This window comes from Heptranchias perlo, chromosome 23, assembly GCF_035084215.1.
Source record: "Heptranchias perlo isolate sHepPer1 chromosome 23, sHepPer1.hap1, whole genome shotgun sequence".
NCBI classification, from domain to species: Eukaryota; Metazoa; Chordata; class Chondrichthyes; order Hexanchiformes; family Hexanchidae; genus Heptranchias; species Heptranchias perlo.
Window position 1 is genome coordinate 33,085,544 of NC_090347.1, and position 25,765 is coordinate 33,111,308.

At 44.2% G+C, this 25,765-nt stretch overlaps 1 protein-coding gene across 1 annotated transcript in view; it reads right to left on the reverse strand.

Moving 5' to 3' along the window:
* The window catches only part of LOC137341235 (dynein axonemal heavy chain 9-like), a 422,940-nt gene that overhangs the window by 381,057 nt on the left and 16,118 nt on the right, over positions 1-25,765 (reverse strand). The window contains exons 4-9 of the mRNA XM_068004307.1: positions 23,979-24,109; positions 22,942-23,153; positions 18,763-18,996; positions 11,212-11,379; positions 7,563-7,679; positions 6,119-6,269 (exon numbers count right to left, since the gene is read on the reverse strand). Coding sequence (XP_067860408.1) covers positions 6,119-6,269; positions 7,563-7,679; positions 11,212-11,379; positions 18,763-18,996; positions 22,942-23,153; positions 23,979-24,109 — 1,013 coding nt within the window. The remainder of the gene's footprint in view (positions 1-6,118; positions 6,270-7,562; positions 7,680-11,211; positions 11,380-18,762; positions 18,997-22,941; positions 23,154-23,978; positions 24,110-25,765) is intronic.

Below are 25,765 nucleotides of genomic sequence, written 5' to 3' on the forward strand. Positions count from 1 at the left end.
GAGAAAGAGGAATTAAAGGAAATTAGTATTAGTAAAACAATAGTGCTGGAGAAATTAATGCCGATAAATCCCCAGGGCCTGATAATCTGCATCCCAGAGTAATAAAAGAGGTAGCCAAAGAAATAGTGGATGCATTAGTTGTCATCTTCCAAAATTCTATAGATTATGGAACAGTTCCTGCAGATTGGAGGGTGGCAAATGTAACCCCACTATTTAAAAAATGAGGGAGAGAGAAAACAGGGAACTACAGACCGGTTAGCCTAACATCAGTAGTAGGGAAAATGCTAGAGTCTATTATAAAGATTGTGATAACAGGACACTTAGAAAATATCAATGGTATTAGAGAAAGTCAACATGGATTTATGAAAGGGGAATCATGTTTGACAAATCTACTGGAGTTTTTTGAGGGTGTAACTGGTAGAATAGATAAGGGAGAACCAGTGGATGTGGTTTATTTGGATTTTCAGAAGGCCTTTGATAAAGTCCCACATCAGAGGTTAGTGTGCAAAATTAAAGCACATGGGATTGGGGGTAACATACTGGCATGGATTGAAAATTGGTTAACAGACAGCAAACAGAGAGTAGGAATAAATGGGTCTTTTTTGGGGTGGCAGGCGGTGACTAGTGGGGTACTGCAGGGATCAGTGCTTGCGCCCAGCTAGTCACAATATAGATCAATGATTTGGGTGAGGGAACCAAATGTAATATTTCCAAGTTTGCTGATGACACAAAACTCGGTGAGATTGTGAGTTGTGAGGAGGATGCAAAGAGGCTTCAAGGCAATTTAGACAAGTTGAGTGAGAGGGCAAATACATGGCAGATGCAGTATAATGTGGATAAATGTGAAGTTATCCACTTCGGAAGGAAAAACAGAAAGGCAGAGTATTATTTAAATGGTGATAGATTGGGAAATGTTGATGTACAAAGGGACCTGGGTGTCCTTGTACACCAGTTACTGAAAGCAAATATGCAGGTGCAGCAAGCAGTTAGGAAGGCAAATGGTATAGAATCATAGAATCATAGAAGTTACAAAATGGAAACAGGCCCTTCGGCCCAACATGTCCATGTCGCCCAGTTTATACCACAAAGCTAGTCCCAATTGCCTGCACTTGGCCCATATCCCTCTATACCCATCTTACCCATGTAACTGTCCAAATGCTTTTTAAAAGACAAAATTGTACCCGCCTCTACTACTGCCTCTGGCAGCTCGTTCCAGACACTCAGCACCCTTTGAGTGAAAAAATTGCCCCTCTGGACCCTTTTGTATCTCTCCCCTCTCACCTTAAATCTATGCCCCCTCGTTATAGACTCCCCTACCTTTGGGAAAAGATTTTGACTATCTACCTTATCTACGCCCCTCATTATTTTATAGACATCTATAAGATCACCTCTTAACCTCCTACTCTCCAGGGAAAAAAGTCCCAGTCTGTCTAACCTCTCCCTATAAGTCAAACCATCAAGTCCCGGTAGCATCCTAGTTAGTCTTTTCTGCACTCTTTCTAGTTTAATAATATCCTTTCTATAATAGGGTGACCAGAACTGTACACAGTACTCCAAGTGTGGCCTCACCAATGCCCTGTACAACTTCAACAAGACATCCCAACTCCTGCATTCAATGTTCTGACCAATGAAACCAAGCATGCCGAATGCCTTCTTCACCACCCTATCCACCTGTGACTCCACTTTCAAGGAGCTATGAACCTGTACTCCTAGATCTCTTTGTTCTATAACTCTCCCCAACGCCCTACCATTAACGGAGTAGGTCCTGGCCCGATTCGATCTACCAAAATGCATCACCTCACATTTATCTAAATTAAACTCCATCTGCCATTCATCGGCCCACTGGCCCAATTTATCAAGATCCCGTTGCAATCCTAGATAACCTTCTTCACTGTCCACAATGCCACCAATCTTGGTGTCATCTGCAAACTTACTAACCATGCCTCCTAAATTCTCATCCAAATCATTAATATAAATAACAAATAACAGCGGACCCAGCACCGATCCCCGAGGCACACCGCTGGATACAGGCATCCAGTTTGAAAAACAACCCTCTACAACCACCCTCTGTCTTCTGTCGTCAAGCCAATTTTGTATCCAATTGGCTGCCTCACCTTGGATCCCATGAGATTTAACCTTATGTAACAACCTACCATGCGGTACCTTGTCAAAGGCTTTGCTGAAGTCCATGTAGACCACGTCTACTGCACAGCCCTCATCTATCTTCTTGGTTACCCCTTCAAAAAACTCAACCAAATTCGTGAGACATGATTTTCCTCTCACAAAACCATGCTGACTGTTCCTAATTAGTCCCTGCCTCTCCAAATGCCTGTAGATCCTGTCCCTCAGAATACCCTCTAACAACTTACCCACTACAGATGTCAGGCTCACCGGTCTGTAGTTCCCAGGCTTTTCCCTGCCGCCCTTCTTAAACAAAGGCACAACATTTGCTACCCTCCAATCTTCAGGCACCTCACCTGTAGCGGTGGATGATTCAAATATCTCTGCTCAGGGACCCGCAATTTCCTCCCTAACCTCCCATAACGTCCTGGGATACATTTCATCAGGTCCCGGAGATTTATCTACCTTGATGCGCGTTAAGACTTCCAGCACCTCCCTCTCTGTAATATGTACACTCCTCAAGACATCACTATTTATTTCCCCAAGTTCCCTAACATCCATGCCTTTCTCAACTGTAAATACCGATGTGAAATATTCATTCAGGATCTCACCCATCTCTTGTGGTTCCACACGTAGATGACCTTGTTGATCCTTAAGGGGCCCTACTCTCTCCCTAGTTACTCTTTTGCCCTTTATGTATTTGTAGAAGCTCTTTGGATTCTCCTTTGCCTTATCTGCCAAAGCAATCTCATGTCCCCTTTTTGCCCTCCTAATTTCTCTCTTAACTCTACTCTGGCAATCTCTATACTCTTCAAGGGATCCACTTGATCCCAGCTGCCTATGCATTTTATATGCCTCCTTCTTCTTTTTGACTAGGGCCTCAATCTCCCGAGTCATCCAAGGTTCCCTACTTCTACCAGCCTTGCCCTTCACTTGCAGGAGGATTTGAGTATAGGAGCAAGGATGTCTTACTGCAGTTATACAGGGCCATGGTGAGACCACACCTGGAGTATTGTGTGCAGTTTTGGTCTCCTTACCTAAGAAAGGATATACTTGCCATAAAGGGAGTGCAGCGAAGGTTCACCAGACTGATTCCTGGGATGGCAGGACTGTCATATGAGGAGAGACTGGGTCGACTCAGCCTGTATTCACTCGAATTTAGAAGAATGAGAGGGGATCTCATTGAAACATATAAAATTCTGACAGGGCTGGACAGACTGGATGCAGGAAGGATGTTTACCCTGGCTGGGGGGTCCAGAACAAGGGGTCACAGTCTCAGGATATGGGGTAGGACATTTAGGACTGAGATGAGGAGAAATTTCTTCACTCAGGGTGGTGAACCTGTGGAATTCTCTACCACAGAAGGCTGTGGAGGCCAAGACACTGAATATATTTAATATGGAGCTGGATAGATTTCTAGACACAAAAGGCATCAAGGGGTATGGGGAGAGAGCGGGAATATGGTATTGAGATAGAGGATGAGCCATGATCATATTGAATGGTGGAACAGGCTCGAAGGGCCGAATGGCCTACTCCTGCTCCTATTTTCTATGTTTCTATGTTTCTATTAAGAGAGGAATGAGATGGGTTTTAAGGAGGTTCTTAAAAGAGAAGAGAGAGGTGGAGGAAGGACTGTGTGGGACAGGTCCATCATTTTTAAACATCACCTGAAGCACACAGGCTGAGAAATGGTGAACAGATTTTTTTTTAAGATTCACATACATTTCATGAAATAGAAGGCTTATGCTCGGGTTTTGTGGCATTGTAGTGGATGTGCTGGGTTTGGGGACCATTTGTTCTTGGTCACAATGGTTCAAATTATGCCAAGGAATCGGGGATCCTACTCACTAGTAGTCACTCTCATCGCCCCTCCCTGTCTGCCTCCACAAAGAGGCCCCCAACTGCTTGTTATCTCTCCATTTCTAGATAAAAGCTGAATATCATTCATTCTGATTGGAAAATGTTTCCCATGTGCTTCAGACACTTTTCATTGGAAGGTCACAATCTGCCACAATGAGGGAAATGGTATTTGTTTTGCAGTCATTACTGAGTGCTATACTAGCTGGTTAATGTGAAGGGGAGTGTCCACACTCTGCAGTGGGTAGGCCCAGCAAGCACTGGACTGGATCCTTGGCAATTTGGTCTAACACATTACCTTTAGTAAAGGTTCCACAAGTTAATCCTAACAGAACAAAGTTTAATGTTAGCACTTTGACACCAATTTTATTTTTTAAAACCCAGCAGTTCAGATTTTAAAATAAAGTCATAAACTAGAGAATACCATTTGCAATATTAGCAGCCACATGCTTTACATGTTTGTGTGACATTCCTGTGTCTGGTTATTTTCATACATTTATTTTAAACATGTTAACACCTCTGTTAAAATAACACCTAGAGGAATGCCATATGAGTGCATAAAGTATCATCTGCTGATATCATTAGCAGTAATTTCTAGACTCATATTGCTTTTGGAATATTCAGCTTTGATACTTTTGTCAAAGCAGAGCGTTGATGAACCAACACACTAAAGCAGGCATGCTAACCAAGGATTTGCAACCAGGTATCCCCACATGGAGAGCTTACAATCATGGGGAGGCTGTCAGGCCAGAGATCCTGAACAGAAGGGCCAACGTAAAACCATGAAGGCTAAAACAATGCAGGCTACTCCTGTGTCCCTCTTAGTGGCCATTCACACGAGGACCTGTTTAGTGTGTCTGTTAGTGAATGATGTTTGCCATGGGGAAGGTGAGAAAAAAAAAAAAATATTTAGCTTCATAAACAAGAACAAAAATCACTCTTTACTGATGTTAAGTTGCACAAAAGGACCTTTCATTAATCAAAGTATTAATTGTACAGGTGACTTAGAGTAACAGTCCAATCCAGTTTGTTTATATTCAATAGCCAATAGTACAGGTCCTGAAATATATAATGAAAGAACATAACATAAGCGCACAATAGTACAAGAGTAGCTCTGGCACTCGCCAATCTGGTAAACACCCTGTACCTCATTACATAAACTCTGATAACACGACACCAAACAGGTCTGACAATTGCAACTGTCCACTGGTACTTACTAGAAGAGCCTCGAAAAATTATTCTGTGATATTCTTGAGGTTATTAGGACAATGTGGGTGTGCAGCCCACTCAGCTTTGGCTCAGGAGTAATCTTTCTGCTGGACTCTGGACAAAGGCTCCTGAAACTTTTATATTGGAAATCATCACCATTTTTAGTATTGATTTACTGAGATAAAGGTCAATATTGTGCCAGATATTTTTTTCACATGTCCTTCTCTGTTTAGATGAGTAAAACTCAAAGACCTACCCACATACTAACAAATATCATCTCTCATGCACTGCTACTTACAGAATTCAGTACCATTTACAGAGGGGCTTTCTGCAGATTGACTCAACATTACACAGCAAAACTCAGCAAAACAATAATGCAGCACGCACAGTCTGAAATGCTTTGCCTCAAGGCAAAATAACATGCACATGCACCAAAATTGGAGAGTTAAAGTGAAACAAACACTGAGGTACGGTGTGATGAACGGTGTTTAAACCCATGATTCCCCAAGCCAAATTTGTATTTTTGCTGATGCCGTCAGTGGGGAACACAGAGCTGAGGCTGAATGCTTCTGCAAGGTAGGGAAGAATAAAGTAGAAAGCAATTCATCCAAGGCCACTATTGCGTAGCTCCAAAGAAACCTGATCAAAAGTTGCACAGGAAGGGGCTGGGAGCAAGTCACCTGCCGAGCTAGGAAATGGTATGAAAATGGAACACAACTTGAGGAGCAATCTACCGATGGGCAGGGAGAATATAAAAATGTGTGCCTGAGAGATAGAGAGAGACAGAGAAAGAAAATGAGAATGAGAGAGAAAGAGGGCGAGAAAGAGAGAGAGAGAGGTTCTTTTAAATAAATCAACTAACATTCTTTACTCCGATGGCAATTCCATCAAGCTTTATTATCAGCAACAATTTATTAAAATGAATCCATACCTAACTCCACTTCCTTCTGCATGTGCCTGTTATAAATGTGCTTGACATCATCCAGGTCCTTACTGTACATGACAATAAGGCGAGGGTATTTGTCACATGCGTCGGCTGCTATTAGAGGTCTCTCGAGGAGGCTGCCAAACATATCCAGCAACTAGAGAGGAAGAGGAAACATTTCGGAATCCGGATAAACATTTAAAAAGAAAGAATAAGTTGATTCTGCCAGGACAATTCTTTTCATGACAAATGACTCAAAATACGTCTAAATCCCTGTGTCAAACACAGCAATAAGCAGGAATGCCTTTCTCTGTAGTGCAGCTTCTGGTCACAGGGTGAACATGCACTCCAGGTGGCTGCAGTGGCACGATAAGAGATAAGCAAACCAACCTTAAAGAAGCAGGGTCACTGTACTGAAATGTCTGCGGGCAGGCTTGGTTTCGGAACAGTCACCTCAGTATGGTAATGCTGCATCAGGTGCTCCTGCTTCACTGTGAACTCATTCTGGCAGGTTTAATATATGTAACTTTATTTTCATGGAACACTTGTACCTGTAAGTGAATTCTGGAGAGTCCCCACTACAGACTGTATAAATCATGTAGGCCTCGAGTTTCCTCTGCATTTGTAGCCAGGGACATGGGTAATCTGGGCGCAAACCAAGACTTAAAAAATAAATATTTGGTGTGGGTTTGGCGCTTTTCTTGGTCCCTGATTGTTTCCGCTGATTTACGCCCATTTTAAGTTCAGGCATATTCTAATGAGATTGGGAGGACACTTGGACATAACTTGACATAGGCAAAATGGGTATGGGAATGAGCACATTTTCAGGTAGTGCCCACGGTGGAAACTCCAGGCCTTAGCATCGGAGAAGACTAAAGAGATTTGTTGATCACTCTGAATCACTGCAGACCTGAACTAGAAATCACATAAGAAAGTCAAGTTTTTCAGAAGCTTCACCGTGGACCCATGAATCAAACAAGCAATGTTGTGTTGTTAAGAATTTCTACAGTTTCGAACAATACCTTTTTTTCCCTGCAAGCAAGGAATTGTTGCCAGTGAGCAGGTTATGTGTCAACCATGAATATCACCACAGCCAGTTCTGTATGTGAATCACTTGGATGACGTTACTATTAAAACAAGGTGCACTGTTCCAGGTCGTATATAACTGAGCCAAGACAGCAGTCAGGATGACACAAGGCCTCCAAGAAGGGCCTTTAAAGTCAGTTTCATCCTTCACTCGACTGACTCTCCAGAATCCGGATCAAATATTTATGGGTTGTGCTACCAAGTAATATCAATAGCGTATCGACCAGTAACACAAAACAGGCAATGGCGAGTCAGCAGCCCATCTTACACTCCGGCCGATTTTCTTCTCCATTGAAGTTTTGCGTTACTGCCTGAGATGAATTTATACCCCAATGTGTTCATCTCCATTGCAACTAAAACAGACCTTGAAGGCGTGCTCCAAGCCAGGCGCATCGTCAAAAGCCTGACAGAAAACAGTGGCCAGCCGTCGATCTATGTCTTCAACTTTCTGCTTGCAATTCGAAAAATCTTCTTCAAATTCCTATGAATGAAATTTTCATTTTCAAATCAAATAATCAAAATGTTTCTGCTCAAATATTTTAATTAATTTCTGCTGAATAGTTAAGGTGCCTGAACAGACTTGGTTCACTATCCAGGGCAGTCAGATGAAAACAAAAATATTCAACAGAAATAAACAGGGGGGAAAAAAATCCTTGTCATGATTTGGATTTTAAAAGAGGTCTTTGTGGCAAGATTTCTTCTTTAATATTGTATTGATGTTCATTCAACTAGCTGCTATCACAGCTAAAACATGATGCAACTTTTCGTGTTTAAGATTTCAACACATTCTACATAGAAATGTTTAAAACATTGACATTTTTTTTAAACTCAGTTAGAATTTAATTTATTTAAAATGTGTTTATATATGTACTTGCATTTTACAGGGCACCCACTTCTTAGATTCACACATTATACATCTGTCCCAGGCTGCAACTGGCTCACATGCAGAAGAGAACATTGGAAGCCAGAACATTTCAATAGGGTGTTGGTCATTGAAGAAACTTAATTCGATTGTAATGAAAATAAAGTGTTGATGTTTTATAGTGAATACTAGCTGATCGCCCTTGCAATGGTCAGTTGCTAAGATGGAGCATTGCTTTTTCTGGCCTGTCCCTTTAAGGCCAATGTTCAGTTAATCCTTGTGAGGAAGCTGTCTAAATAGGCAAGTGCAGGTCAATTTGGAGGACAGCTTCTGTAGATTGGCAGCTGCCTAAAAATGCATTGCCCTTGAGCTTGGGGAGGGGCCAGACATCAATGTTCGAAAATTCAAGAGCAAATGACTAGCTTTCTTTTTCTTTTTAAAAATTTTTGATACTTTGAAGTGTCGCATCTGATGTGTGACCAACATACATTAAATGCAAGACATATATATACAATATAAACAGAAAATGCTGGAGAAGCTCAACAAGTCAGGCAGCATCTGTGGAGAAAGAAGCAGAGTTAACGTTTCAGGTCAAAGACCTTTCATCAGAACTGGAAGATAGAATCACAGAAAGGTTACAGCACAGGTCGTGGACGTTCGGCCCATCGAGTCCATGCCAGCTCTATGCAAGAGCAATCCAGCTAGTCCCATACCTCCGCCCTATCCCCATAGCCCTGCAAATTTTTTCCTTTCAAGTACTTATCCAGTTCCCTTTTGAAAGCCGCGATTGAATCTGCCTCCACCACCCCCTCGGGCAGTGCATTCCAGATCACAACCACTCGCTGCGTAAAAAAGTTCACCCTCATATCACCTTTGGTTCTTTTGCCAATCACCCTAAATCTATGTCCTCTGGTTCTTGACCCTTCTGCCGATGGGAACAGTTTCTCTCTATCTACTCTGACGAGACCCTTCACGATTTTAAATACCTCTATCAACTCTGTCCTACCACCTAGAAGGACAAGAGCAGCAGACACATGGGAACAACACCACCTGCACGTTCCCCTCCAAGTCACACACCATCCCGACTTGGAAATATATCGCCGTTCCTTCATCGTCACTGGGTCAAAATCCGAGAACTCCCTTCCAAACAGCACTGTGGGAGAACCGTCACCACACGGACTGCAGCGGTTCAAGAAGGCGGCTCACCACCACCTTCTTAAGGGCAATTAGGGATGGGCAATAAATGCCGGCCTCGCCAGCGACGCCCACATCCCATGAACGAATTTTTAAAAAATCAACTCTCTTCACAACCTTCTCTGTTCCAAGGAGAACAACCCCAGCTTCTCCAGTCTGTCCATGTAACTAAAGTCCCTCATCCCCTGGAATCATTCTAGTAAATCTTTTCTGCACCCTCTCTAAGGCCTTCACATCTTTCGTTAAAAGAGTTAAAGTTTTTGAGCAAGTACAGAGCTAGGGAAAGGTGGGGGAGGGGAGGGAAGAACAAAAGGGAAGGTCTGTGATCGGGTGGAGGGCAGCAGTGATTAAATGACAAAAGAGATGATGGTGCAAGGCAAAGAAAGTGCTTATGGGACAAATTAAAGAACAAAAGATTGATCAGGAGTAGCTGTAAATGGCAGTAGCAGAACCATTACCAACACTAGCTGACTGAAAAAATGGGAGCAGTGGTTATGATCTGAAGTTATTGAAATAAACGAAAGATCAGGTGCTGTTCCTCATGCTTACGTTGAGCTTCATTGTTACAGTGTAAGAGGCCGAGGACAGAGAAGTCAGAGCAGGAGTGGGAAGGGGAATTAAAATGGCAAGCGACCGGCAGGTCAGGGTCATGCTTGCGGACAGAGCGGAGGTGTTCAGCAAAGCGATCACCCAGTCTGCGTTTGGTCTCCTCAGTGTAGAGGAGACCGTAATGTGTGCAGCGGATACAGTATACTAAATTGAAAGAAGTACAAGTAAACCGCTGTTTCACCTGGAAGGAGTGTTTGGGGCCCTGGACGGTGGGAGGGCAGGAGGTGAACAGTCAGGTTTTGCAGCTCCTGCGCTCGCAAAGGAAGGTGCCATGGGGAGGAGAGCGGGTGTTGGGGGTGATGGAAGAGTGGACCAGGAGTCGCAGAGGGAGTGGTCCCTTCGGAATGCTGAAGGGACCGCACCTTCCTGTGCGAGTGCAGGAGATACAACACCTGCCCCCTCACCTCCTCCCCTCCCACCGTCCAGAGCCCCAAACACTCCTTCCAGGTGAAATCGCAGTTGACTTGTACTTCTTTCAATTTAGTATACTGTATTCGCTGCACACATTGCGATCTCCTCTACACTGGGGAGACCAAACGCAGACTGGGTGATCACTTTGCTGAACACCTCCACTCTGTCCACAAGCGCAACCCTGACCTGCTGGTCGCTTGCCATTTTAATTCCCCTTACCACTCTCACTTTGACCTCTCTGTCCTCAGCCTCTTACACTGTAACAATGAAGCTCAGCGTAAGTTCGTTTAGGCGCTTCACAACCTTCTGGACTCAACATTGATTTAAATAACTTCAGATCATAACCACTGCTCCCATTTTTTTGGACAGCTAGTGCTGGTAATGGTTCTGCTGCTGCCATTCACAGCTGCTCCTGATCAATCTTTTGTTTCTTAACCTGTCCCATTACCACCTTCCTTGCCTTGCACCATCATCTCTTTTGTCATTTAGTCACTCATGCCCTCTACCCTATCACAGACCTTCCCTTTTGTTCTTTCCTCCCCTCCTATCCCCCCACCTTTCCCTGGCTCTGTACTTGCTCAAAAACTTTCACTCTTTTAACATCTTCCAGTTCTGACGAAAGGTCTTCGACCTGAAACGTTAACTCTGTTTCTTTCTCCACGGATGCTGCCTCACTTGCTGAGCTTCTCCAGCATTTTCTGTTTTTATTTCAGATTTCCAGCATCCGCAGTATCTTGCTTTTGATATTATATATACATATAGATTAAGATGCACACTTGAACTTGTTTTTATACCAAATTAACTTGTTATAATCCATCACGCTACAAAATGTATGTTCTCTTTCCCACACATATGTGCACAGTGAGATACAATGAAGTTATATAAACAAACTCCTTTATAATCTGGTTGTATAACGAGAAATCAGATAACCTCCTACCTGGTTAACAGGATCCAAACAGTCATACGTTTTCTCTGAAAAAACTTTATATATCTCCTGGAATTCCTCATACATTCTCGCCACCTGCTGACTCAAGGCCTTGCCACGGATCCCTCCAAACTCAATTTTTTCTAGCTTAAATATGTCTTGTGCTGTCACCAAGAAATCCTGGCAAAGATTAGAAAGACAAATGCCATTTAATGAGTAATTACTGCCTCAGCCTTTACAGATAATTACTAAACTGCAGCATTCCAATTGATTTATAATTATAACCTTGGTCGATGCCTCCATTGCAAGGATATGGAGAAATGATATCCGTATTCTGTCCTTATAAGAACCTGGCTAACCTAGTTTCCTTGGTTTTCTCGAACCTTTCTAATTCTCAACAAAATGACTACAAATTACACTAATCCTGAACAAACTATGATGCAGCATTTGTTCCATAATGTTTACTCTTTTTTTCTATTTATTGCAAATCTGACGTGGAATATGTTCCTTTTTTTGTTCTTGAGAAGCATGGCTGAAGGGCCAATGGTCCATGGTGTAGGTCAAGGTTGAAAGGAGTAGGAGAGAAGATGTTCGTAAATTCACAGATGGCACAAAAATGTGTACAGGGATGAGTAATTGAGACCAAATCAATGGGTCACAGGCTAATCTCAACAAATTTGGGGAATGGACCCATGAGTGGAAGATGTCCTCTGAAGTGAACAAATACAGTGTCATGCATTTGGAGTTAAGAAACTCCAAATGCATGTTTATACCATGCAGGGGTTCCCGCTAAAGTTAACAGATCAAAAAAGAGACTGCGGAGGGTAATTGCTGATCACAGTTGAAGGGATTGGTCTCAGTCAGATTGGGCAGGCTATTTGAGATGGATAGAGATGGTAGAACTAGAAGGCCACGTGTAGGCAAAGAGTTAGATGAGATGTGAGGAAGTATTTATTTTCTGGAACAAACCGCTAAGGCATGTGATGCGTAAGGAATCCCTTCAGTCCTTTAGAAAGAACTTGATGGGTTCCTGAGTAAAGAGGACATTTCCAGTTATAAAGGATAAGTTGCTAGTTAGTTGCATTCACTAACAATTATGGGCCACTGCAGGTTCCTGGAGCTTTACTTGATTGCCTTAGGGAGTTGGTGGGGAATTTCCTAGAGTTTTACTTGAATTGGTTGTAGTTTTTTTTCTGTTTTTATTGCCTCTCTCAGGACATTGTGTGGTTAGGGGATGGATCAATAGTGTGCGTGGTTGCACGTTGTCTGGATGGGTTGGGCTTAATAGGCCTGATGGTCGTCTCTCACCCTTCTTTACTTATGTTGGCATATAAAAGAAGTTAAACCAAGAAGTAGCAATTAGGTGATACTAATCTTGAGTCTTAGAAGCCTGTAGATTGTAGGAGGAAGGGAAAGTTATGACAGGCGAATAATTCCACACTTTTGTGAGTTGGAGAAGGAGACTGTATAACGAATCTTGGTTTCAACACAGAATGCAAGATGGAGGAGGAAGGTGTATCTGGGATTAAGGAGGAACAATACAAAGGGGTGAGTCAAACAAAATGGAGTGGAACAGATTTATAGGGCACGATTTTAAAAAGCCAGCAGGATAGCAGTGGGGGGAGGGAGGGCGGTGGTGAATGTGCACGCAGGTAACCCGAATAATAAAAACTTAACGTTCCTCACACGATTGCAACTTAATTGGTGGCCATTAATCTTGTTTCCGGGTTTGGCGTCTGAAAGCTGCGCAATGGGCGGACTGCGCACCCACATGACCTGCTGCCAGCTGGACCATCTGGATTTAAAGGGCCATTGCTCCAATGGATTTTGCTGGAACAAGGAGCAAGGAAAGATTGAACAGGTTGGGTCTATACTCATTGCAGTTTAGAAGAATGAGAGGAGATCTTATTGAAACATACAAGATTCTGAGGGTACTCGATAGGGTAGATGCTGAGAGGATGTTACCCCTCATGGGGGAATCTTAAACTAGGGGGCATAGTCTTAGAATAAGGGGTCGCCCGTTTAAGACGGAAATGAGGGGGAATTTCTTCTCCCAGAGGATCGTGAATCTTTGGAATTCTTCACCCCAAAAAGCTGTGGAGGCTGAGTCATTGAATACATTCAAGGCTGAGTTAGACAAATTTTTGATCAGCAAGGGAGTCAAAGGTTATGGGGAAAAGGCGGGAAAGTGGAGTTGAGGTAAAAATCAGATCAGCCACGATCTCATTGAATGGCGGAGTAGGCTCGAGGGGCCGAATGACCTACTCCTGCTCCTATCTCTTATGGTCTTATGGTCTTAATAAATACTGAGGAGGACTGCGACAAAATACAGCAAGACATTTATAAACTTGCAGAATGGGTGTGTAATTTGCAAATGAATTTCAATATAGATAAGTGTGAGGTGGTGTATTTTGGTAGGAATAATGAGGCCACATACTATTTGGAAAGTAAGTATGTAAACTTGTATAGAACCTTGGTTAGTCCACACCTGGAGCACTGTGCACAGTTCTAGTCTCCATATACCTTGGTTAGACCACATTTGGAGCACTGCGCACAGTTCTGGTCTCCATATACCTTGGTTAGACCACACTTGGAACACTGTGCACAGTTCTGGTCTCCATATACCTTGGTTAGACCACTTTTAGAGTATTGTGCCTAGTTCTGGTCTCCATATTATAAAAAGGATATAGAGGCATTGGAGAAGGTGCAAAAAAAGATTTACTAGGATGATACCAGAACAAAGAAGTTATAACTATCAGGAAAGATTGAACTGACTGGGGCTCTTTTCTCTAGAAAAGAGAGGACTGAGGGGTGACCTGATAGAGGTCTTTAAGATTATGAAAGAGTTCGATAGGGTAGACACAGAGAAGATCTTTCCACTTGTGGGGAAGACCAGAACTAGGGGGCCATAAATATAAGATAGTCACTAATAAATCCAATCGGGAATTCAGGAAAAACTTCTTTACCCAGAGAGTGGTGAGAATGTGGAACTCGCTACCACAAGGAGTAGTTGAGGCAAATAGCATAGATGGATTTAAGGGGAAGCTCGATAAACTCATGAAGGAGAAAGGAATAGAAGGATATGGTGATAGGGTGAGATGAAGTAGGGAGGGAGGAGGCTCGTGTGGAGTGTAAACACCGGGATAGAGCAGTTGGGCCGAATGGCCTGTTTCTATGCTGTAAATTCTATGAGGCACAGGTAAGGCGCCAAGATTCAGCGATGCCTCACTTGAGGTGCTGCTGGCCGGGGTGAGGTGGAGGAGGGAACTATTTTACCCGGCCGACAGGAGGAAGCGCTCTGCCTCTGCCACCAAGAAGACCTGGCTCGTGGTGGCAGAGGAGGTCACCCACAGGAGCAACATCTCCCGCACTTGGGTCCAGTGCAGGATGCATTTCAATGACCTAACTAGGTCAGCAAAAGTGAGTTCACTTACTGATTTCCTGCATTCCGTGTTCCACATCACCCCCCCCACCCCACCACTCACATTATTCTGCACTGCCGAGCCTACTCCATCACATCACCCCTCAAACCCACTTAAGGCTCATCATCAACTTACCTTCACTTTCTGAGCACTTCCTCACCTCCCCATTTGTGAACCCACCACTACCACTCACCCCAATCCTCATCCAATGTGATGTCTCTGTCTGATACTCACCCTCTGATACATCTCTTTCACGGTCAGCCTCATCCAAAGCAATGCATCCATCGGCTGGCCACTTCACCCTCACTCACTCACACGTCTGTACTTTCTCCCCTTCTAGAAGAGAGCGCGAGGACTGGAGGGGGGGCCACAACAAATAATGGTCCGCACAAAGGCGGAGGAGAAGGCCCTGGAAATTTGCCGCACCCTTGAGTGCCTGTCCGTCGGGGACGACGAGACTGGCACCCCACAAAAGTCTCGTGACACAACTTTAACATTCATCACGCACAATATGAATTGATGTTAACAATGCTCGGCGTGTTCAACACCTCAGTATTCTCATCGCAACATGACACATCTGTGATGATGCGTAATATTGCCTTCTGTTCTCTTACAGGCCCTTCGGGAGAGGGCAATTTCTCAGAGGACCTGCCGGCCTCTGAAGGTGCACCGCCACATCTTAGCAAGCCATCCACCAGCGCAGATACTCACACCTCGGTGGGTCCTAGTAGTCACTTAGTTGGGTTGGCACCTGGTGAGTCACCACACAAAGGTGAGCATGAGCAGACACCAGTGGCAGGGGCAGCTGTGGAGAGTCTGCGTTGGTGGCGCACTCCTCTCCAGGCTCTGCTCAAATGGACACAGATGCTGAACCCTGGGGACCATCCTTTTAAAGGAGAATGATCGAGGGACAGCAGCACATTTGCGAGCTACTGGAACAAGTGCCATGCACGCTCTCCACAATAGAGCAGAGGGTGGAGGAGTCCAACTCCTGCATTAGTGGAATGATGGCACAAGTACGTGAGGGAATCGTTGAGATAGTGTTGCACGTAACGGCTGAAATGTCTGAGATAGTGTCGCAGGTAAGTGTGGGAATGTCTGCGATGGAGGAAAGGCTAGGCTCCATTGAGCTTCAAGCACGGCTCAAAAATGTGTCCATTCAAGCCCTGACAACGGCCGTTCGGACTCAGGGTGAACAATATTCTGCTGCCTTAAACAGACAGACAGAAACTTTACAACTAGGCTTACAAGACATCACACATGTCCTCCAAACTGTTCTCCAGCAGGGTGGTAGGAGTGATGTGGGCCTAATCCAGGAGAGGGATGATGGCGAAAGGGGACATGGAAGTGGGGACGCCACTCAAAGCGCTCCCATGTCTCACCCGTTACCCCCCTCTCAACCAGTACCCGTAATTGAAATCCCTTGCCTTCATTCTTAATTAGATTTATATATATTTCAAGTACTTTAAGTACTTGAATTGCTGCTTTAAATATGGTCCCGCCGGCTTTAATTTTGAGGAGCGGCAGAAGAACGTTTTTCAGCGTGTTGGAGCCGGGATTTCTGCCCGCTCCTCAAAAACCACGATTTTCTTTGCCCCCCCACCCCCTCCCCCACCGCCCCCAACGCAGCCGGACTTTTCTTTTAAAATCGTGCCCATAGAATCATACAGCGCAGAAGAAGGCCTCTGCCCATCATGCCTTTGAAAGAGCTATCCAATTAGTCCCACTCCTCTGATCTTTCCTCATAGCCCTGCAATTTTTTCCCCCTCCAAGTATTTATCTAATTTGCTTTTGAAAGTTACTATTGAATCTGCTTCCAACACCATTCCTGATCACAACAACTTGCTGCGTAAAAAAAATTCTCTTCATCTCCCCTCTGGTTCTTTTGCCAATTATCTTAAATCTGTATCCTCTGGTTACCAACCCTCCTGCCAGTGCAAACAGTTTCTCCCTATCAACTCATAATTTTGAACACCTCTATCAAGTCTCCCTTCAACCTTCTCTGCGATAAGGAGAACAATCCCAGTTTCTCTAGTTTCTCCACATGACTGAAGTCCCGCACCCCTGGTATCGTTCTGATATATCTCCTTTGCATCTTCTCCAAAACCTTGACATCCTTACTAAAGTGTGGTGCCTAGAATTGGACACAATACTTCAGCTGAGGCCTAACCAGTGATTTATAAAGGTTTAGCATAACTTCTGTACTCTATGCCTCTGTTTATAAAGCCAAGCATCCCCTATGTTTTTTTAACAGCCTTATCAACTTGTCCTGCCACCTCAAAGATTTGTGTACGTAAACCCCCAGGTCTCTCTGTTCCTTCGCCCCCTTTAAAATTGTATCATTTAGTTTATATTGTCTATCCTCATCCTTCCTTCCAAAAATATATAAACACTAATATATTTCCTTATAAACTGTGAAAGGACAGAAAGATTACATGTTAACAGGATATATTTTTGGGCTTCGCAAACAGATTCGGAGAAGAATTCCCTCGCCCATTCAGTTACAATGGATTGACTGAGTGGTGGAATGAAAGTTCTTGCCAGATAAAAGAAACATGCAACTTGAATCAGATGTAGAGTAAAGCTCTTCTACACTGTCCCAACAATATACTTCCACTTCAACCCATGACCTAGGAGTGCATGACGCTGACCACTGGGTCAAAAACAGTGAGAAAGTGTTTCACTCCTCGGCACCAACATCCCTCCTCTTTTTGAGAACAATGGTGAGAATGATTGCAGGATTTAGCACTCTAAATAATGAAGACAGACTCACAAAAGAGAACTCATTTTCCTTCGAGAAAAAAAGAGAGATTGAAAGAGGACATGATTCAGCTCTTTAAAAAAAAACCTGAAAAGAATGGATAATATAGAATGGCTAAGACAGTGAGTGCAGAACTAGAGGACATAAATAAAAATTAATAAGCCTCAAGCGAGACCAAAGATTTTGAATTTCCCCTTTCTAACAGAGTATTAAAAGCAGTAAATGTCATTTTGATTAAATGCTTCAGAAAAGACATGGATAATATCTGTTTATAGGGGATGCACATCCTTAGTGAATTATCCCATAATCCTAAATGTGTCTAAAGGAATTAGCTGTACCACAACACTGCCTACAAGTAACAGTTCAACAATCGTAACACATAGAATCATAGAATGGTTGCAGCACAGAAGGAGGCCATTCGGCCCGTCGAGCCCATGTCGGCTCTTTGTGAGAGCAATCTAGTTAGTCCCATTCCCCCGCTCTTTGCTCGTAGCCCTGCAAATTTTTTCCCTTCGAGTATTATCCAACACAGAGCAACTGAAATACACCAATAAGTGTCGCGTTATCCCTGTTCATAACATTGATTATGGAATACTTCAGCAGAAAAAAATTCCCATTAAGAATATGACTAAAGCTTCTAGAGATAAATATAGACAGAGATGATCAAATGCTCAATGGAAAACAATGGTTCTTCTGCTGTTGATACCAAGGGAACATCGGCGGAATGCAATTAGTTGAGTTGGAATAATAGATGTTGTAAAATTACATTGATATATTGCAGTTTCACTCAATTACTTTCAAGGATCATGGAGAAATTTTGCAGAACTTTCAGGATTTCAAATAAATTGACATTGTACGTGGGTCTATGGAAAAATTGGCCTGATGTCCTTATCCCATGCCTTCTTAAATGTTAGCTTCCAAATTTTTAATGTTCTGTAACCATTCACTATAGTAAACACCTCACTTCCACATTGTCAATGCTTGACATTTACTTCTTTGTAACATGATAATTCTGAGAGGCATGTTTGGCTCTTCAGTACTTCTTCACTTCTCGTGCTGTACAGCTGTAGCCACAATAACTGTCAACCTTGCTGTAAAAAAAAACCTCAGAGAATTAATAAGATGAAAGAGGGAAGGAATTACAGCAGTTTTGACTCCGCTGCCTGCATCATTTATCAGAGCCAGATTCAGACCATTAACCTACGTGGAATGGCAAATTTAAATAGTGGGGCCTAAAGCAGATAACCTGAAGTACCACATGTACCGAGATATCATTTCCACATTCACACAAGGTGGCTTCTGAAAATAAAAATATGTTTGCAAGATTCATTCTCAAACCGGGTTTAAACACATGCCATCAGCAAAAGTTGTAATCCCTACCTCGATCTGCTCAAGTCTGTTAAGGTAGCAGTTCATTCGGGCAAAGACCAGGAGAGCATTGAAGTCCCACTCTTTCACGCTTTCACCTTCTTTGTAATACCTCTGCAGATTTCCTCGCTTTTCTTCAAAAATTTGTTTGAAAAGGCGCAGGATGTCAAGAGCCCCCCGCACCTTGCTCAAGCTTTCCTCTACTTCACCTTTCAGGATGTCTTCTGGGTTGAGATAAGCGTGTGCCTGCATCATGCAAACATGCAACAAATACAATGATGAGGCAGGAAGAATGCTCGTGAATGCTGTAGTCGTTTACTGACTTTGAAATGATTCGAATCATTGCCTGAATGGGGTGGGGAAGGAGCTCTGGGGATAATGTGCATTGTAGCACTACTGCTCAGTGCCATGACCTGTGAAGGTCATTGGTTCAATCCCCACTTGGCTGAGTTACCAATCTCAGCAGCATCCACTGAAGACTGGGGCATCTTCTTGTACCAAAGAGAGGGGAGAAATCAGAAGGGAGTGTAACACCCAGATGGTACGGAGCTACTACAGGGGCACTGGCAGAATGTTGGACTAAGCATGAATGTTAGCCTGACTTCGAGAAAAAGGTGATAACATAGTAAAATTATGAAACAATTAAATTATTCATAATTGAATATTAAAAATTCTTATTTAGACATTTTTATTTTTTAAAAAGTACTAAATAGTTACACATCTATATACAAGATGGTGGTGATATGATTTAAGTCCACCAAGTGTTCAAAAAGGAGTCTTCGGATATCAGTCATAGTATAATAGGGTTCATATTCCATTGGGGCTGAGGTCATCCTCATAAGGTCATGGCCCACTTTTTTAACACCAGGCATTTAATATCAGGACTTTCACTTTGCTTTAACTGACCTTTATTAAGTATGCAGACTAACTTATGTGCACAAGAACCCATCCGGTTCAATAGTTTGCTCATCGCCTTTCTTCAGAGATGACTGACTACCTGCTAAGGGGCTTTTGCAGATGACAAGCATTAAATATAGCAGCAAATAAGTCGATCGCCTCCCCCCCACCAAACTTTGCTCCTTCTTTACCAACAACAACAATTAGCATTTATATAACGCCTTTAATGCAGAAAAAATGTCCCAAGTTGCTTAACAGAAGCATAATCAGTCAAACATTGACACCAAGGCAAAGAAGGAGATATTGGTCAAAGAAGTATGTTTTAAGAAGGGTGTTAAAACAAAAGTACCTTTTATAATTATTTTTAAAAGTAGGGTTGAATTTCTAGCTCCATACTGATTTGGAAGTCAAGATTTTTTGTTACAGTTAAGATTACAGCCTCCGTTCCAGTTAATCTCCATTCCAACTGACCGCCATTCTAGTTAATCACATGTGCCAGCTTTCAATAACCTGCTGAATATAGAACTGGAATAGGGAGCAGTTACTCGTGAAGCCATGAGCTATACACAGGCACATAGCCTGAAAAGATCTGGTTACAATGTGACATCGTTGCATTGCGCTGCCAACGCACCATATCACAGGGTTATAGGCACCTCCGAGCAGACGATTGCAGAGTAACACTTTCTCAGTCAGGAAGATGTATATTGTGGGAAGACCATAGAGACAATACAAGCAGCTAATTTATGTTCTTAAGAAAGTGTTATCTCCTGTGACTAATTGTACTACGCAGTATGGTACTGAGCTATGGAGAACAGAAAGGGTTCCAGAAATATACTAGTATCCCAAGTCCCAATAACTATCCTGTGAATCCCTGCTTGAAAGATGATATCAGGTGAGGAGAGAATCCAGTCAATGGTCAAATAGCATGTTGACAATTAGAGTCTGAGCTTCAGATGGAGAATAACAACAACTTGCATTTAGCCAATTAGGCAACATACTGAAGGGTTGCTGACATCATGGGCTCGATTTTAGGATCGTGTTTCCGGCGGGTTCCCAGCGGGGTGGCCCCGAAAATCCCGATCTCCGGTCACGTGACCGGATCGCGACGAAATCCCGGCCACTTCCGGGTACCGCGCTGACGTGCGGGGCTGCGCGCGAAAGCCCCGCTGGTGGGAATCCCGCAGGCAATTAAAGCCAGCGGGGTTCCACTTGAGAGTACTTACCTTGCTCGTTGTGGTCAGTTAATGAGCTGAAGCAGCTGTCAAAAGAGGAAGTGTGGGATTTTCGGTTCAAGGCAGTGAGTTTCCCACACTGGGGGAAACAGTCTCCCTCCAACCAGGCGTGTTGCAGCCAGCAGCCTGTGGCAGGTGCCAAGGTGCGCTCCACGGGGGAGAGCCCTCACCCACGCAGGAGGCCATCGCGTCACATAGGGCAACCCCTGCCCTCCACCACCCCCCGCCAAGCCAGAGGACAGACCGACACGAAACCGCAGCCCCAGTCCGAGGAACCACACACCTACCCTGCACAACCCCTCAGACCAACACCTGCCAGTTGGGTGGTGTGTGGAGACCCTCGGAGGACGAAGAGCATGACCAGCACCAGCAGCCTCGCAGTCCACGCCGTCCGCCGCAGAGACGTGGATCCCCCCAACACGGTGTTGTTGCACGCCCACCTGCACAGCAGGAGGGAGGGCTACCGCAGAGAGAGACGCGTCGCAGAGGGCACTACCCTCGCCACAGGGTCCACAGACCGAGGCGCAGCTCCCCGGACCTCTCCGAGCAGCAGTGCACAGGGAGGCGCAGATTCGCTCGACATGTAGTCGTGGAGATCTGCAGCCTCTTTCATGCCGAGCTGCTCCTGGCTGGCCCCAGCACCAACTGCTTACCTGTCGCTGGCAAAGTCACCACTGCCCTCCACACCTTCTCCTCCGCATCCTTCCAGGGTGCAGCCGGCTACACCGCCGATGTCTCTCAGTCGTCTGCGCGGACGAGCCCTGCAAATACACCTGCACCTACTCTGCAGTAACACGATGGGTGGCATCAGTGGTGGGTCCTCATAGTGATACCCAGGAGCGGGCATTATTGGACACAACGGACAGGATTCGCGGAGACATGGCAGTGGTGGTGTCAATATAATGTGTGCTGTTTGTTGCTCTGAAATTCAATATGGGTAACACCCATGACAAACCCTCAGACACCCTTGTGCACCCCCTTCATGCTGACGAGACATTTGCCTTACGCTGCCTACTGCACATATGTTATGCATGCCCTGTGGCTGCAGCACAGGTGGTGGCAGGTTGAGTGAGGCTGGCCGTGAGGGAGATGCACGAGAGGGTGAGTATGGGATGGAGCAATGAGATTGTATGAGGAGTGGGTTGCGTGTTAGTGGCAGGGTGAGTACTGGCGAGGTGAGTAGGTGGAGGTACGATGAGGATGGGGTGTGAGTGGGTATGAAGGGTGATGTGACAGAATAGTGTTGGCGGTGCCGAAGGAGATGTGGGGTGGGGGCAGTGTTGTGGCAAACGGAGTGTAGGGGAAAGACTTCGTGTTCTCACTGCGGCTGACCTACTGCGGTCATTGCAGCGCCTCCTGCACTGTATGCAGGTGGGCGATATGTTGGTGGCGCAGGTGACCCCCTCTGCCACCTCGAGCCAGGCCTTCTTGGTGGCAGAGGCAGACCGCTTCCTCCCGCCCGCCGGGGGGAAGATCTGTGTCCTCCCCCTCCTCCTCACCCCATCTGATGATACCTGGGGTGAGGCATCATTAAACTGGGAGCAGCCTTCCCCCTGGGCTGCTCCATGCTGCAATTTGTCCCATTGGTTGCAGCATCTGTCAGTGGAGGACTGCCCCTTTAACTAGAGAGCCTCCAGCTGACAGATCGTACTGCGCATGCGCAGCCCGACCGACGCGCAGGCCAGCGCCGTGGACCCCGGAGGAGCAGGTAATTGATTCCTATTAGTGGGTTGCCTGCTACGATCGCGTGGGCAACCCACTAATTTCGCCGAGCGTGTTGACCACGCTCCCGGAGGACCACCCGCTGGGAACCCGCAGGCCTGCTAAATTCGGGCCCCATATCCCACTTCAAGTTACACCTTTCAGGAGAGATGGGGAGGGAACTGGAAGAAAAACACTGGCAAATAGGGAAGCACACTGGCACCTGTATTCAATTTCCCATCGTTGTCACAAATAAATCCACACGGATCAAAGAGGATGGGGCCAGGGGGTCATTGGAAACAGAATAGTTACACCGGGATGAGATTTCTCTGTACTTACACAGCAGTGTCAAACACTATACCTGCTGAATGAGGAGGTTGCAGCTCTCCTGCAGAAGGACAATGATACGTGCTGGAGTGTTGTAGTACTTGGATCTAGTCCAGATCAGGCACACCAAGTGCATGAGGCAGCTAATAGGAGGCTTCAGTTCATTGAACTCCACATTCTCAATATCCTCAAAATGGCGCTGGAGTGGCTTTAAGTGCAGGTTAACATCCCTCGCCTCAGTCAGAGCTGGCAATAGACAGTAAAAGAATAACCCAAAATTAGACACTGCAAAACCTTTTTAATCGCCCATGGTTAAATTACATATGAAAGTTTAGCATTTCCCCAAACATCAGTTACACTGGCTTTTATCCAGTTTACCAACCCTCAAACATTTGGCAGTTCTATACAGGACACAACAATGTCTCAGGGTGGTGATCTCAGGATGTATGCACGCTGCTGGCAATTTCCATCATTTCTTTTGCTTTGTCTTGCTGGAGAGCAAGACAAAATAGGAGAAAGCTATGGAGACAGGGCTATCCCGGCATTCACAGCAATTGCGATATAGCTCCATTAATGCAATGGGGCTTATAATTTTAATAGAAAGTGTTTGCCGCTATTGCAAATTCTGGGGTAGCACTGTCTCTACTGAGAAAACGCTTGCAAATCCCAGAGCTATGAGGTCGGCGAAGAGAGAGAGAAACAGAGGAAGAAAGCAGGAAAGTGAAAGGATGAAGAATACGTTAATGGTCCACATTATGGACACAGCTTGCTACTCGTAGCTATGTTTATATTTTTGGCCGGAGTGGACATTCTATCTGTACAGCTCATGACTGATAAATCTTATGCAGCTCTGTTAAATATATTCCCTGTTCATTAAACAGCTCACTGAAACAGTTTTATAAACAACTATCTACATATCTTGTCTTCATATACATCATAATTAAAGTGACCCAGAAAAATGAAACATGCAAGTTGACATAATAGTGTATACACAATATTGAAAATAAAAGATCAATTTACAGGGCACCAAAACAATTAGGGAGCTCAGAGGATATTCTCAGGAGGCCTAACCTGCAACAACGTCACTGAACATAGTTTTGAACACTGGGAAATAGCTGCTCTCCATCCTCTCCAGCAGCTCCACCATCTTTTGTACTTTTCTGGATCTTAGTTGATCATAAATACATTCCAGGTTGGTGCATCTAAGACGGAGTGAAATCGTCAAGCAAAAGAAAAATTAGTGAATACATCAAGAATACATCTGGTTGACAATACAGCACTGGCAATACAAGTAACAAACCATTCTCCAGTGCACACCTATAGATAATTCAAAAACTACCGACCGAGCTTCAAAAGTCATGCAATTGAACGCAAGTAGTTTCATGTAACTGCAGCAAAGACCCACAACTAACCTTATATTATAATTGCCAATAGGTTTTTCCTTGAGTTAGTTTCCTAGAGAAACTGTTCAATGCCATTTATTCCTTTATTATATTACTTCTTTTTGCAGTAATGTTATCACCTCCTTCCCAATGAATGTTGGCTCGTTGGAACGGCGTGATTTCACAGTTGTTTCCAATATGGCCATTCTTCATGTTTGAGCTTAGACCGTGAGTGTCAACAAGCTATTTAACAGCAGATGGCAGCAAATTTCAGCCTGATCCTCTCCTCACCAAACATCCATACAAGCACACTTTTCAGTCTCTGTCACTGGATAGCAACCAGAAGAGGTACCTTGGCTTGTACTTCCCTCATCCAGGAGAGCTAAGGTCATTTTATTGATCCGACTGCTCGCCCAAAATAGAATGGGAATAGGACAGAGGTTCTCTTTGCGGAACATTCACTGCTCATTTAATCACTCTCGTCTACCTAAAGAGAGAGAGCTTTTCATTTTAAACGGCCGTTCAGCTTTGTTTATCTCTTCTTGAAAAGTACTTTCACAGGCAGAAATTAATACACCTGAAGTAAATAAGTAGCAAAATGTGGGAGAATGGTAAATTCTGCTGCGTGCATGAGCTGCATTACAAAATGACAAGAGGCAACTCCTCATTCATGATGCTTCATGTGGTGCATTACAAACCTAACAAGTCAGGAGGAGTTGACACCAAATAAAGCATCGCAGATTCCCCAAGGATGGAAAGGAATACTTTTGTGAATTATTCTGACTGTCCTGATTCCTTCTGGACTTTCAAGGAACTCCCTCAGTGCTAAGCATTTGATAAGTACAGGTACAAATCTACAAATAAATCTTAGGGTAATAAAGGGATCTGGGGGTACAGATACACAAATCACTAAAAGTAGCGACACAGGTTAATAAGGCCATAAGAAAAGAAAACAAAGCATTGGGGTTCATTTCTAGAGGGATCGAATTGAAAAGCAGGGAAGTTATGTTAATCTTGTATAGAACCTTGGTTAGTCCACACTTGGAGTACTGTGAACAGTTCTGGTCTCCCGATTATAAAAATGATATAGAAGCACTGGAGAGGGTGCAAAAAAGATTTACTAGGATGATACCAGAACTGAGAGGTTATACCTATCAGGAAGGACTCGTTCTTCTAGAAAAGAGAAGACTGAGGTGTGACCTGATAGAGGTCTTTAAGATTATGAAAAGATTTGCTCAGGTAGACATAGAGAAGATGTTTCCACTTCAAAATGGCTATTGGTATTGTGTGGAAGGAATAAGTAGATTAACAATGCACAGCAGTCATGAGACACAGGTTCAGTCCCCTACACTACCAAGTTGCTCTTGCCCATGCCACTGTATAGGAATGCCTGTACAAGCACGCCCCTCCTAGGGGCCAGTTCAGAAGGACAGTGTCAAAGACTTAGGAGCAGCCTATTTGATGACATTAGATGCT